Below are 15,313 nucleotides of genomic sequence, written 5' to 3'. Positions count from 1 at the left end.
AATCGATTTTTGAGTTGATTCGAACTCATTAATGAGTAACCGCAACAAGTTTTATTTTTTCATTTTTTTGTAAGTAATATTTCATTGAACTAAAAACTTAAAGTGTGTATTGTTTAAAATTAAGCTATATCTCGAGTCTCATGATGAAAACTTAAAAAAAAAAAAATAAAGTCTAAACTAATACATAAAAAGAAATATACCTCCGAGCAAAACTAAAAACTATATATAATTATATATAAATATCAAAGAAAGTCCCTAAATAGTTGTATTTTAAAAAATGCGAATTGTCATTTTTTAAAATGTCAAATCTCCCGAAACAGTCGAAGGATTTTGTTAGTGAGTAATGGTAACGAGTAATCAGTATAGAGAAAAAGTAAAAGACAAAATAGTTTACATTTATCAAATTAAAAAAGAAACAGTTGGTCGCAAAATTCTTTGAAGGATGGATGATGCTAATTGAGTGGCGATGATGTGATGACTTCAATTATGGAACTTTGACGCTATAGCAATAGGATAAATTACAGAGCAATATTAAAAAGCGTGCCTCGGGCCAATTGAATTTAAACAAAGGGCCAAAATTATCAAATAATGTTGATTTCCATCGAATGATAGAAATGGAATCATCGAGATCGTGGTGGTGACGAAGAATGACGTGGACAAGGCAACAATTTCCGGCTGACAAAGCAGGCCAAGGAAAGGAAGAGAATGCTAACAATTCTTTGTTTGGCTATTGGTACCTTTCCTTTGCTTGATTCTCGTTAATAATATGACAATATATATACACACACACACACATCACCTCTTGGCCACAATCTGATGATACTATTTCTTGATAAAAATGGACTTTTCATCAAGCCTCATGCCGATGGTTGACGTGTAATTCTCCTAACATACTGATATTCTATATACACACACACACACGCGTAAAGAGAAATAAAACCTACTTTGTTCAGGACGTTCCATGCAAGCCACCAATCATTTTTATCCTTAAACTCAATGCAAGAGATTCGAAGGCAACTACAACCTGTACAACAAACTCTATGCCCGAGCATTCCTCTGCTCCTCCCTTGCCTCGAGGGCATCTACTTCCTCATTCGACAGAAGATCAACAATGGGTTCGTACACATCCCACTCCCTTCTCTTCCTACAAAACCGAAACGAAAATCAACGGTCTGATAGGCCTCCTTTATCATCAAATGATATCAACAATTGGAGAATGAATAAGTCCTATGATTTCCAGGTGACACTGACGAACAAGGATGGACCATCAGTTTATATAACCTCTTCTTCTCATGTTTTAAGTAGTGGTTGCTTTGAAGAGGGCAACGATAGGGAGGTTGAGCTGCAGTCGCCTACTGGAAGCTCAGCAGATAAACAAGTTATATAAATGGGCGAAAACAAGCAGACTTACCGGATGGCACTCGCTCTGTTACCAAACAACTTCATCAAATCTAATGCACTTCCACCAACCTTACTGTTCCAGGGATTTGCGACAGAGAGTTAGGATATTCATCTAACAGGATCATGCTTCCTCTTCCACCCAAAACAAAATCAAGAATAAGAGGAAACAGGCAAAAGCAGTCAAACAAAAACCTGGCACTGGCAGGGAAATGTTCGGCCCCTCTGCGGCCCTTCTTGTTTATTCTGGTTTCCTTTGCTGAAGCTACACTTTGCATTGCAATCTAGCACATGAACTACTAAACAGTAATGAAGAGAACTAAAATAACATGTTCCTGGAGCAACAGAAACAATGTAAGAGACCAAAGGAGTACTATGCCCTCACCTCATATAGTTGTTCTCTGATCGCGACAGCAACTGCAGGCTGCAAGACAGTACTCAAATGACAAAAATCCAGATGGAGAACAATTAAAATCCAGATGGAGCACAATTAAAACCCAGATTTTAGGCAAAATGTCAATTTCACAGATTAACTTTACTCCATTTCGTCAATTTCATACATAACTATCTTTTTTGGTCAATGAACTTGTCCAATTTAGTCAATTTTATACATAGACCTTGCTATAGTCAATTTCATACACGACCTTATAATTTTGGTCAATTACATATAAAAATGTTAGTACATTCATGAAATAAGTACGGAAAATCATAATTTTTAGAAATCATTTAAAAAACATTTCTGATATTTATGGAAAATTGCGAAAATTATTTTACAAGACCATTTTATAGATATTTTTATATCCAACTTCAAATTTTTATGGATTTTTATATCAAATAATAAACCGTTTTGAGGTTGACGTTGATCAGAATGGGTTTTTGTGAAGCATTTTTTAATTATTCATTAAATTCTTTTTTTATTATTCTCTTTTTTTTTTTTTGGCTGAGTACCCATTAATTATTTTCTAAATTATTCAAAATTGCTAATGAAATTGATAAAAAATTATAACTTCAAAAAACATTTTGATGTTTATGGGAAATTATGTGTAAATTAGTTTAGGAAACCATTTCATAAATATTTTTATATCAACTAAGATTTTTATATCAAATAAAAAACTATTTTGATATTGATGCAAATAAAAATGGGTTTTCCGGTTTTGTAAAGCAATTTTTTAACTTATTTATTAATTATTCAATATTTGTATGAAATTGACCATAAAAAAAGTTTTATGTATGAAATTGTCCCCAAAACAATCATATACAAAATTGACTAAATCATATATAAGTTCATGTATGAAAAGTGACATTTTACCAAACGTGGAATTGCTTCTGCCTTAAAGTTACACCGCATTTACCAAACATGAAAATTTACTAACTTCTCCCATATTAAACTTTATCCTGTCACTATTTAATGTTTATATCAAACGGCCCACTAGAAGCAGGCGAAAGTTATAATGAGACTAGTTTTGTCTGTTTTCTGCCCAAATAGGAGCAGTAAAAAAATTGATTTTAGTTTAAACTTATACTTTCTTCAGAAATTTGCTCTTCACTCTATCCTGAGCAAATTGTAGCTAAGCTTTCATCAAGTCTGACCTGAGCTGATTTCAGCTTCCTCAAAAGATTAGGCCCGGATATAAATTCAGGTTGAGATAGAGCAAAAAAATAACTATGATCTTATTGCAAATATTACTAGGTAAAATAAGAAAAACAACAGATTGGTAAAATCAGTTTATCTTTGAAAAATATGGTGAATTTGCTCAACTTACTCCAACTTCAGGATCGTCAACACCCAAATCTTTGCAGAAGGTTCTTGCAAATTCTTCTGGATCACTCTCAAAGTTGTTCAAGTCCTGGCAATCAATTTAAATCAGAATGAACTATTGCAGTGAACAAATGTAGAACACGTTTGATATCATTCTTTTCATCAAACTTACCCACAAAAACTGGTCTTTTATCAGCGTATGATTTACTCGAAGATCAAGCTGTAAATATTAAAAAGGAAAAGAAGAAGCATCAATACGACCACACTCTTACAAGTTAGAAGACAGGAAGAAGTACTAGTTGACCATAATTTTGCATGTTATCAATCAAGCGTAAGTTTGGGCAAAATTCCTGTAATACTCCAAAATATAGTAATTGATGAAAAAAATAACAATATTATTAATAACGTATTTTTTTAGTAATTAACCTGAATTTATAGGAATTTATGAGCACAATTGATCTGTTTACATTATTAAGACATTTGTTTTTGTTATTTTGGCATAGGAAATTTATAACATTGCACTTTTTATATGGATATTCGTACAAGAATAAACCATTCCTTGAATTAGACCTTATTGGAGAGAGAGTGTTAAAATATGTTAAGGTTATTATTCACAATTTTCAATGATAGTGAGGGAATGATAGTTGGAACGAATTGGCCTTGCATGTTTCCTTTGAACCTGCAGCATTGTCACATTCCCACATGTAAATTTGGAGGCGTGACACTTCACAAATGGAGTTTTTGGTTAAGAGGACTGGTCTTAGAAGTTCTTTCAAACCAGAACAACGGGGCTTTCTGCAAATACACTGCAGTAGGAATTCTATGCCGCAGAAGCTATGACGACTTGCTTTCAGAAAATGGCTTCTCATGAAGCAAGTATATTATTTAAGTAAAAAGACTTCAAATCTCTGATTTGCCCCTTATTGAACATCATACTTGCCATTGTACCCATGCATCCTCAATTTTGAATATCTAGGCAATGGTGTTTTGCACATTAGTGATAGAAAAACTACTGAGAAAATCCAATTTCAGGTCAGATCAAGTAGACCATTCTCTTCTTATTCTCCGCAACCATCATCGTCATAACATTCTCTCTGTCACTCTACTTCTAGCTTATAGAGAAGGGGTTGTTGTCTCAATAAAAAAAAGCGGTCATAGTACTATACAAGTCAGTCTTTGTAAAGCATTGACTTCTTATTTTAAATTTACTCCTGATTCTATTTCTTATGCATACATGGAGTGTTTGCATGTACAACAGTCCATCATGACTACGGGTATAAGTACAATAAAACAAAAAAGGGAGAAAAGAAATGCAATAAAAAGCAATCTTCCATCATTATTCAATTATTCAACAACAAAAAGAGGGTGTAGATAGGCATTAGAAAACTTTAAAAATACTCGAGGAAAGTTTTTCTTGTGGATTTTTACAACCAATTCAAAGTATTTCCCATATTTCTTTTCTCAATTACTGCTCTGATGAGAATGGTGTTCATTGATTAATTTAAAGAGGATTATTTTCTCTAACCAAGGGATTCTCTTATATTTACTGGTCAACTACAAAACTCAATTATTGTCCATAAATTGTTATTTTATAATTTAGAAGGAAAATTGTAGAGTTCTCTATGTCTTCTAACAATTGCAAAGACATTAGAAAGGATTTTCAAGAAGGCCCTCCTTCCATGCACTTCTTGAGGATGGACTTCCTAAAAAGCTAAACTCCCACCAAACAATTGTGAATTTGCAAAAACATCAAAAGGAAGAAACATTAACCCAAATAACTTTCAGAGAAAAAACAACTGATATTACATGATAACAAAGACAAACCTTGATGGGCACAATCTTCTCACCAGTGGTCATATCCTGTCCCTCAAATGATCGAAATTCTGTCAGCTGTGACTGCAAAAAATAAATTTTGAAAACAATGCTAATAAGATAACAAAACAGATATCATTTCATTTTATTTTTGTGTTCATCAGCATGAGACCGTAGGGAATTAAGGAGATTGGATGTGTAAAATTATGTTTTTCACTAATTGACTTACTTGAATGGATTGAGCAATCTGTGTAACAAATGCTGGAGGAAGCTTCAAGTCTTTAACAGTCCTTTTCGCAAATACCACCACCTCTGAATCTGGATCTTTAAGATTAAATAACATACAGAAATAGTTCATAGGATGTAAATGGGAATACTATACATATTTGTGATAGATATTACTCATGTGCAATTAAATTTGTATGGTATAGTTGGATCATTTATTTCAACTTCTTGCAATAATATACCTCCTGGAGCAAAAAAAAATTGAAATATGTCACTAGATGATTCATACTAACACCCAGCCGGGCTATAAAAGTATACTGGCTTTGATACTTGCCGCATAAATGACACTCGAGCATCGACTCCAATGAATTTTATTCTTTCTGATTGGTGCTTTCTCTACCCCAAGTTTGTGAGTACCAAACAAGTCAGTACCGAGAGAACATAGGAATTTTAGACACACAGGTATAAACAACAAACAGACGTGTGCGCCTCATAGTGTCCGATTCTTTGCTCTCCATCTATAGGTAGAATTCAAAAAGAAAAACTAAAAAACAAAAAACGCTGACCAGGATAACAGTTCTAGTGGTGGCTGATACTCGTAATTTTTTAGTCTATCTTATACAGTTACACTCAAAACATTTTGAAAAGCGTTAATAAGGGTCAAATTGTCGCACAAACATGCGACATTGTTGTTCTCATTAGGGACGATAACGGAGCTTGGGAGAGAGATCGAAAACGAACCAGAGGGATTCCACGTGAACGCATCTCTGAACCTCTGACCATCGATCTCGATATCCAGACGGATTGGAACCAGGTTCTCGGCCGTTGGACTACAATCCAAAAGAACAAAGGTTTCCTTCAAGTTGAAAGACACAAGCGCAGTGAAAGCATTTCCATGGAAGGCAACGATTTCGTCAACTGAGAAGAACTAGAATTCGAGAAATCCAACACGATAATATATATATATATATATATAGAGAGAGAGAGAGAGAGAGAGAGAGAGAGAGAGAGAGAGAGAGATTACATCCTGAACTTAACGGGATTCCTAGAGGAAGCTGATGGTACCGAGAGGTTTTTCATGGTTTTCCAGATCGCCGATTTCCGTCTGCTCCAATTTAATCGCCGGATTCTCTGGATTTGGATTTTCCTTCGCGGTTTAGGGTTGCACTTCACAAACATCACCTGTTCGAGACAATTGTCAAAAGAGGCTGTGCCCAGAAATTTAGATAAATTACTCACATCCCCCTCGAATTGGCTCGAATTACTAATTGGGATCGATATAGAACACCCTGTCCGCAGAAGATATAGTTACGTAGCATTTAAATTACCTAATTTTTGTATAATTAAATTCAAATTTAATATTAATTTTTTAATAATATGCATATTGCCCATCTCCAGAAAAGGATGCACGGTGCCATGCCTTCCCCAGCCTGAGGGTAGGCCAAGACGGCCCACATCGATGGGTCAGGCCCAAGCTGGCCCAGCCCGTAATTCTTTTTATACATTAAAAAGAAAAAAAAAAAAAAAAAAAGAAGCAATCCGACAAGATTAATTCTAAGCAAAACTTCAAGCCTCTATGATGATGTAAAAAATTTATGTTAATATATTTAATTAAAAAGTATAAGAGTTGGCACTAATCACAAGTAGAACTTTGAGTTAACAGATTTATAAAATAAGGATCGTAAGAATTGTCTCAAAGTTTATTGAGAAAGTCACTAATATCAAATTTAGATGTTGAAGAATAAGATAGAGTAAGGAAGTTAAAGATTATAAATTATGCTTATTCTAGAAGAGATCTTCCTTTATATATAATTGTTTAGAGATAATTATTTGCTTAAAATTAAGTTTCCTTATTAGATGTCATCTAAGAATAGTGATCCTACACTAATTTAAAAAATTAACCTTATCTTTGAATATAACCTCCTAAGATTTAAGAAAATAAGTTTATCAATATTAGTATTAATTGCTAGATTTTAGGAATTAATCAAAAATTATAATCGAATTTAGTGTTTAATTCTAGGTGAGAGTTTTAGTCAGATTGGGTAATTCAATCTTGAATAGAATTGATTTATTTTTGGGTTCTCAGGTTAAATAGGACTTGATCGAGTAGCATACTAAAGCTGAGGATGGCTTAAATAATTAGGCCAAATATGGCCCAAGTAAAAGGTATATGTGTCAACTAAGCTACATCTCAAGGGTCATCACATACATAATTAATTTATACATTTAAGAGATTCTGTGTATTTATAACAAAGTACATAAAGGTTTAGTAAAATTCGTGTAATTAATTGTAATACCAGATATTATATTTGATATGGAAATAGAAATGGATGAATTGTATACTAAATGGGTGTTTGTTAATCAAGATAAGAGGGAAAAAATGTCATATATGAGAAGCATTCCGAATGTTTTGTATTTCTAACGTGTTTGTTAAATTTATCTGATCATTTCCGAAAAAACCTTACTTGACCTCTTATTTCCCTCTTTCAAAATAAATGCCAAGATAAATGTCCTCATAGGATAAATTTATCTAACTCTTTTAAGATAAAACTCAATTACTTATATGCCCATTGTAGGATAATTAATGTCATTTAATGCATTTTAAAATTTAAATTTATTAAAAAAACTTATTTATTTACGTCTTATAATTAATATTATTTAATAAAATTTTAAATTGTTATATGTTTTAATAATTTTTAAAATTTAAATGACATTATTCATTTCATTGATTTTTAAAATTTAAATTTCTCTCTCTATATATATATTTTATTAACTAATATAATTCATTTTACCAATTTTTAAATTATTTTATTTAATTTTATATTTTATTATCTATTATGAAAATATGTTTTGGCCATTTTTAATTATCTATGTGAAATTATTGTAATTCTAATAATAATTATTTCTACTTTTCAACTCCTTTTAAATTTATTTTTGAATATGAATTTAGAAAATAAAATATTATTTTTATTTTTTATTTTTATTTTTTTGACAATTCATATTAATCATAAAATAGTATTTTAATCATAAATTTAATAATATGAATATTTTGGTAAAAAAAACTCTTATCTTGGTACTTATCATATGCATTAACAAACATATAAAAAAAATACAATTATTAATGGATTCTAAAAAATTTAACAAATATAAAAATCTTAGAATATTTTTCAGTCTTATCTTGATCATTTCATATCTTAATTCAAAATGTATTCCAAGTTTATCTTAATATCTCTTATCTTGCTCATTTTAACAAATGCCTCCAAAAGAAAAATTAAGAATATAGCGGTAAAGAGAATTTATCTGTAAGCTTTTCTAGTACTAATGACATGACATGGGGAACTTCTGTGATCAACTCCAATTTGGCATGAAATATGTTGTTGGAAATGTCTTGAAAGGACTTACAATATGTCAAAATTTGGTATTGATCAGAGGTCGTTTGACTAGTCCTCTATGGGATCTAGGATTAGTTCAATAATTAATTATGATATAGCAATAATTAAGGAATTTTTTTTTGAATATGTGAGGGAATGACAATGAAAACCTATAAGGTGACATAATTTGACATTAAAAATAATCTTGACGCAATCAAAGGTCACAAAATGATCTTGATAGTAGGGATTGAATTTTTTTTTTTTTTATCATAAATAAGATGATAAAAATAAGATCATCAAAAAATAAATAAATAAGATAAGCTAAGTATATCGAGAGAGAGATGGTACTGAACCTTAGTTAAAATCCAACCCTAATTGCAAAGCATTTAGCTAATGCTAAGAGGTTCAAGGGTTAAGAAGATAAGAAATTACCATTTTAATAAATGAAAGGTAAATGTCTATTTACCAAATTACCATTGTGGAATTTTTAATGAATGAAAATAAATTAGAAAATGGAATTAAAATATTCAAAAAAAAATGGTAAAGAGTAAATTGAAAAGGACAATTATCATGAGCGTAATTTAATATACTTCGCTCTTGGGATGCCCTCCCTTGTAGGCGCTCTCGCTGATCAGTCCCGCATTATCGTCAATGTATACTTTACTTACATTTCACTGTATAAACTCACATAATTTTCATATATATATATATATGCAACCTTACACATAAGATTTATTTTGTTGTTTAGATTTGGCAAGTGGTTCAAAGGGGAAGTTTGTTGCCTTGCACTTGGCTTATTTCGATATAATTAACATCCTTTGTGGTAGAACCTTGTGTTCTTTTTATGGATGCAATCCTAATTTTAGGGCTTGTATGATGACTTCTGGATGTTTATCATACCGTAAAAAAGCCTAAAATAATATATGTATATATAAGGGTCGTGGATGGTCATGGTTTGATGATTAGCCAGATGTTATCCAAATTTGACTTATAATATGTTGTGCAAAGATATCCCAAATAACTAAAATATACATATCAAAGTTTTGTGTTCATCTGATGAAATTTGGGATATCAAACGATGTTTGAAAGTTGACTACAAGGACTTGGACATAGTGAGCTATTGAGTAATGTTATTCATATTTCTAATTTGGCATTTTTTGATTGAACAATAAAAATGTGTAATTGTTAATATTACTTAATGAAAAAGATGTCACATTCATCTTCAGTTTAAATGAATAGTATTATTTAAAGTCTATTTGTATAAGGGAGATTTACAGATGATGTACGGGTGAGTGGTGAATGACCATTTTGCCCCTGTGTAGACTAATTGAAATCTCTCTCTTTCATCTCATCTCTTCTCCACTCTACTCTCTCATCTTTCTCTTTTTTCACTTCAACAATCGTCATTTGCCACTTTTTTCTCACCGTCGCTGCCTCATTTCTCACCACCTCACCATTTCTGTGTCGTCAATGAAGAATGGTGGCTTCGTCAGTGATCGATTGATTTGGGTAGAGCAAAGAATAAGGAGTTTGGCCGATTTTTGTTTGCCCGTCTTATGTGAAACTCTTTCCTATATAAATAACATAACTTTAATTTTTTGTTTGGAAAGTTTCAGACAGTTTTTCTGAAGACCTTGGGCCCTGGTGAAATTTTAAAATATGGGACATGATTTTGAAATATTTATGTTGGAAAGATATTATATTTTTGGCTAAAGAAAAATTTGGAAAAATAAATTGTAAAATGGGTTTGAAAAGCGATATTTTCATGAGTTTAAAGACAAAATTTGGTATTTCCAAGTTTTAGGGGTCTAATCATAATTTGCCATATATTAAGGATAACATGAGTTATTTTATCAAAAAATGACCTAGGGGTGAATTTCCAAGAAAAGTTGCAGAAATAAGATTTTACTTAAACTTGAGGTTCAAATGCTATTCTTGAAAATCGAAGGGGCCAAAGGTTAATTCGTCAAATCCTAGAGTGAGGGGAAGATAGTTCCCCCCGTGGGTTCCAAGTGTAAGTTACCTAAACCTTGGGATAGAAATAAAATTTTTGAAAAGCTTAAGGGTAAAAACGTAATTTCATCAAGAAAGCACTCTGACTTGATTTTAACTCAATCTTATGGGCAGAGGATAAAAAAGGGGTTTTAGTTCCCCATTAACAAATTGAAAATATTTGAATTCAAAATTTATATGGTCCAATGAAATGAATTATTAAATTCAAATTTGAAATTTATATGAGCTAATGACATGTATCAAATTCAAATTTAATATAGTAACATTTATATGCATAAGTATAATATAATATATATTAATTATTTTTTATTTAAATTACTCGAGCATGGACATTGTTACTGGAATAGGTTAAGACATGTAAGGCATATACAAGTTTAGGAAAAATTGTTTATGTTATTTCTTGACCAAATAAATGGTCGGAAACGAACTTGCAACGATAAGGGATGGGCTCCAACGATTGGTCTATCGGGGGCTGTTAGCACCTGCAAGTACTTTGACACTTAAGTGAGTAAGAGAGTAAAATGACAAAGTATCAGTAGGCCGAAAAAGAAGAACATACATGGACTCTGAAGAGAGTTAGTTTATATAGAAGGATGAGAGGTTCTCTTATATGCATGTGTTGTGCGTTTGTAGGGTGATAGGACTAAACATTCTGCACCGGAGCTTCCTAATAATGGCATGATGTTGATGAGATTACCATTAATGTGGACATGATTTGTCATAAATAAAGATGTGATCTATCATAAATAAAGATGAAATTTTGAACAGGTGTGAGAGTATTCAGTGTGCCACTGTAATGATACTGGCATGATACTGTTACAAGCTGGCAAATGACCAAATCAAGCAGCGAGCCTAGGGTCAAGAACGAGACCGTCGATTGAGGATTGAGATTTGGGCCGTGGGCCTAGGGTTGAGATTGGACTGCAGGCTAGAGGTCGAGATTGGGTCGCGATTTGGGCCATGGATCGAAACTGGGCCGCGGGGCAAAGGTCAGGATTGGGCTGAGATGGTCCTGTTTCTGTTCCCATTTGAAGATGCACTTTCCTCTAATTAGTGACATCCATCTGGCCGCCCCCGAAAATTCAGTTACACAGCGCGTCCGAGTTGCCAGTGACTGTATTCATTCTCCATCGCTGCATTCTCCGTCTCTTTCTACGGCTTGGAGAATTCCAGACACTGAACGCTCGCTTCTCTCTCTCTCTCTCTCTCTCTGTCTCTCTCTCTCTCTCTCTCCCCCACTTCTTTTTCTTCTATCCGTCTTTTCCTCGTCGTCTCCGCAACCAGAAAAAAAAAAAAAAAAAGCATTAAAAATTCAGCTGGCCAGCAACACGGACGGGACGTACGTCGCCGTTGCCGTCGTAGATCAAGAATGGCAGCACCTACGAACGGGACAACGAGTTTTCCGCAGCCGATGAAGGCGACATCGGAGGGAGCATTCCAGAGAGAAAATCCCTTGGACTTTGCACTTCCCCTCGCAATTTTGCAGATATGTATGGTGGTTGCGTTCACGCGATCGCTTTCGATCCTTCTCAGGCCTCTCCGACAACCGAGAGTCATCGCCGAGATCATCGTAAGTGATTGCTTTTAATTTCCAGTGCTGAACTCGGTTAACATATCCTCGCAATCTCTCCGCATGAAAGATTAAACAAGACCAAGCTACAAGCTCCGCATGAAAGATAATTAAAAGCATCATGGGGTTGGCAACAAAAAGGAAGGAAGGAGCGATTGACATTGAAAAATTTCACACCCCAAACTACAATATATCTCCACTCGGGGTTGGACGATCCATTTACAAAACAGGAAGCTGGGAAAACAAAAAAAGAAAATCAGTTCTTGAACAAATTAAATTGCAAAGATGATTAGCAAAAATGATGAGTTTGAGATATGATGGCTTCTGCAGGGAGGAATACTACTAGGACCATCGGCATTCGGACGAAACAAGAAGTTTCTTCACACTGTTTTCCCAACCAAAAGCATGACTGTGCTGGACACGCTCGCCAACATCGGCCTCCTCTTCTTCCTGTTCCTTGTCGGTCTGGAGCTCGACATGCGCACACTCCGCCGCACGGGCAAGAAGGCCCTCTGCGTAGCTCTGGCCGGAATCAGCTTACCTTTCTTTCTTGGCATCGGCACATCCTTTGTTCTCCTCGAAACCATATCAAAGGGCGTCAAAGCAGGCCCATTCATCGTCTTCATGGGCGTCTCCCTCTCCGTCACCGCGTTCCCAGTCCTGGCCCGCATTCTGGCCGAACTCAAGCTCCTCACTACCGACGTAGGCCGCATGGCCATGTCCGCAGCCGCGGTCAACGACGTTGCTGCCTGGATTCTCCTCGCCCTCGCCATTGCTCTCTCCGGCGACAGCACATCTCCACTCGTATCCTTGTGGGTCTTGCTCTGCGGCGTCGCTTTCGTCGCTTTTGCAATCGTGTGCCTTCGACCGGTGCTGGCCTTAATGGCTCGCCGCTCGCTGGAGGGAGAGCCCGTGAAAGAGCTATACATTTGCATCACACTGTGCTTGGTTTTGGCCGCTGGCTTTATCACCGACACAATCGGGATTCATGCGCTTTTCGGCGCTTTCGTGGTTGGGGTTGTGGTGCCGAAAGATGGCCCGTTTGCCGGGACTCTGATAGAGAAGATCGAGGATCTGGTTTCGGGGCTTCTTCTGCCGCTCTACTTCGTTTCCAGCGGATTGAAGACGAATATTTCAGCAATTAGTGGAGCTCGGGCTTGGGGATTACTTGTGCTTGTGGTCTTCAACGCTTGCTTTGGGAAGATTGCGGGGACAGTGGCAATAACAAGGTTGTTTAAGGTGAAGCTGAGGGAAGCCCTTACCATTGGATTTCTGATGAACACTAAAGGGTTGGTCGAGTTGATTGTTCTCAACATCGGCAAGGATAGAAAGGTAAGTAACACCGCTCCCTCTTCCTTGCTCAGAACGCAATAAATTAATATGCATATATATATATAATGATATGATGTCATTTATATATTCTAAGAAAAAAATTCTTTTAATTAATTGGTGCTATATATATATACTTACCATATAATTAATTAGGCTATCTATAATGTAACTATATAAATACTTTTAATCATTCTGTTACATCTAGGTGCTGAATGACGAAACTTTTGCAATCTTAGTTCTAATGGCCTTGTTCACCACCTTCATCACCACCCCAATTGTGATAACATTATACCGCCCGGCTAGGCAAGCGCCGCCCTACGAGCACCGGACAGTACAGAGGAAAGATGTCGAGACAGAGCTCCGGATCCTAGCCTGCTTCCATAGCACTCGAAACATTCCCGCCATGATCAACCTCATAGAGTCATCTCGCGGCAATCGCCGTCGCGGGCGCCTCTGCGTCTACGCCATGCACCTGATGGAGTTCTCTGAGAGATCCTCCGCCATCTCCATGGTTCACAAAGCCCGCAACAATGGCCTCCCTTTTTGGAACAAGAAACGCGATGACACTGATCGGATGGTGATAGCGTTTGAGGCCTATAAGCAGCTCAGCAGTGTCAGCATCCGGCCGATGACTGCCATCTCCGCTCTCAACAGCATCCATGAAGACATTTGCACAAGCGGACACCAGAAACGGGCTGCCTTGATCATACTGCCCTTCCACAAGCACCAACGGATGGACGGGGCGATGGAGTCCTTTGGCCACTCGTTCCACCTAGTGAACCAACGAGTCCTCCGGCACGCGCCTTGCACGGTCGGAATCCTCATTGACAGAGGCCTCGGCGGCACCACCCAAGTCGCCGCCAGCGATGTGTCGTACACAGTGGTGGTGCCCTTTTTCAGCGGCCAAGACGATTGCGAGGCGCTAGCTTATGGGGTTCGCATGGCCGAGCACCCTGGAATCCAGTTGACCGTGGTTAGATTCAAGGCCCCACCAGGGAAATCATTGACGACGATATCAGAAGACGGCTTTCCTGTTAATGTTGTCGGTATCCAGGCAAAGGAAAAATCCTCAAAAATAAATAGCAGTGGAAGGGACGATGACAGCGATGAGGCCTTCCTCTCGGAGTGCATGGCCAGGAAGAAGGATGAGTCAACAACGATATCGTACGAGGAAAAGGTGGTGGCTAGCCGGACAGATATAGTTGAGGCATTGAAGTCAATGAACAAGTTCAATCTCTTCCTAGTCGGCAGGTCGCAGCCGATGGCGTCGTTGGTTGAAAGAAGTGATAGCCCGGACCTAGGACCTGTAGGCAGTTTCCTAGCATCGTCAGAATTCTCCAACAAAGTATCGGTACTAGTAATTCAGCAATATAATCCGACAGCAAATCCCCGGCCGCTCGTCGAAGAAGAAGACACGGAAATGCCGGACAATAATATTCCAGATACGCCGGTGTGATTACTGATGAGCTAGGCTTATACGCTTTTCTTAGTTAATTAGATAGGATTGGTGCAGGGTATAGGATAAGGGCGTCCAAAGTATATTTGGTGGCAAAACATATTTGACTCCTTTCGATTGTCTATGTTTTATTAATTTAGTAGCAAAAAAGTTAATTACAACTTAATTTGCTACTAAATTTGAAGCATATATATATATATAAATAAGAAATTCATAGCCTAACACAAATATTTTAATTTGTTGTGGTACGTAATTCCAATTCCATATGTGTAGAAGAATAATTAACAATTTTATTCAAAATTCTATATATTGTCAAGTGATGTGTGATGTGTCTTTGATCAGTGATAATTATATATATTAGTAAAAAATAAAATTTC

At 35.9% G+C, this 15,313-nt stretch overlaps 2 protein-coding genes across 2 annotated transcripts; one reads left to right on the top strand and one right to left on the bottom strand.

Moving 5' to 3' along the window:
* Nucleotides 1-559: 559 nt before the first annotated feature.
* LOC127812238 (chromatin structure-remodeling complex protein BSH) lies at nt 560-6,481 on the bottom strand. Its single transcript, XM_052352621.1, has 10 exons — nt 6,219-6,481; nt 5,936-6,024; nt 5,199-5,293; nt 4,982-5,053; nt 3,330-3,377; nt 3,162-3,245; nt 1,784-1,822; nt 1,594-1,682; nt 1,412-1,474; nt 560-1,144 (listed from the first exon to the last, which is right to left on the bottom strand). The coding sequence occupies exons 1-10, from the start codon at nt 6,371-6,373 to the stop codon at nt 1,039-1,041; spliced, it is 840 nt and encodes a 279-aa protein (XP_052208581.1). The 5' UTR covers nt 6,374-6,481; the 3' UTR covers nt 560-1,038.
* Nucleotides 6,482-11,947: 5,466 nt separating this feature from the next.
* Nucleotides 11,948-14,936, top strand: LOC127811211 (cation/H(+) antiporter 19). Its single transcript, XM_052350919.1, has 3 exons — nt 11,948-12,148; nt 12,479-13,480; nt 13,686-14,936. The coding sequence occupies exons 1-3, from the start codon at nt 11,948-11,950 to the stop codon at nt 14,934-14,936; spliced, it is 2,454 nt and encodes an 817-aa protein (XP_052206879.1).
* The last annotated feature ends 377 nt before the right edge of the window (nt 14,937-15,313 follow it).

The sequence above is a fragment of the Diospyros lotus genome, chromosome 10, assembly GCF_014633365.1.
Source record: "Diospyros lotus cultivar Yz01 chromosome 10, ASM1463336v1, whole genome shotgun sequence".
In the NCBI taxonomy this organism is placed as follows: domain Eukaryota; kingdom Viridiplantae; phylum Streptophyta; class Magnoliopsida; order Ericales; family Ebenaceae; genus Diospyros; species Diospyros lotus.
Note: the sequence above shows the minus strand (reverse complement) of the source record. Positions and strands in the feature narration are given on the sequence as shown.

What these genes read in the sequence shown, in the direction of transcription:
- LOC127812238 (XM_052352621.1), bottom strand. Translation starts at nt 6,373, where the DNA reads ATGTTTGTGAAGTGCAACCCTAAACCGCGAAGGAAAATCCAAATCCAG. An exon ending in AGAAGATTGTGCCCATCAAG is followed by an intron (nt 3,378 to 4,981) that starts GTTTGTCTTTGT and finishes TAATATTTACAG; the next exon opens with CTTGATCTTCGAGTAAATCA. An exon ending in TCAGAGAACAACTATATGAG is followed by an intron (nt 1,683 to 1,783) that starts GTGAGGGCATAG and finishes TTCATGTGCTAG; the next exon opens with ATTGCAATGCAAAGTGTAGC.
- LOC127811211 (XM_052350919.1), top strand. Translation starts at nt 11,948, where the DNA reads ATGGCAGCACCTACGAACGGGACAACGAGTTTTCCGCAGCCGATGAAG. An exon ending in GAGTCATCGCCGAGATCATC is followed by an intron (nt 12,149 to 12,478) that starts GTAAGTGATTGC and finishes TGGCTTCTGCAG; the next exon opens with GGAGGAATACTACTAGGACC. An exon ending in ACATCGGCAAGGATAGAAAG is followed by an intron (nt 13,481 to 13,685) that starts GTAAGTAACACC and finishes TGTTACATCTAG; the next exon opens with GTGCTGAATGACGAAACTTT.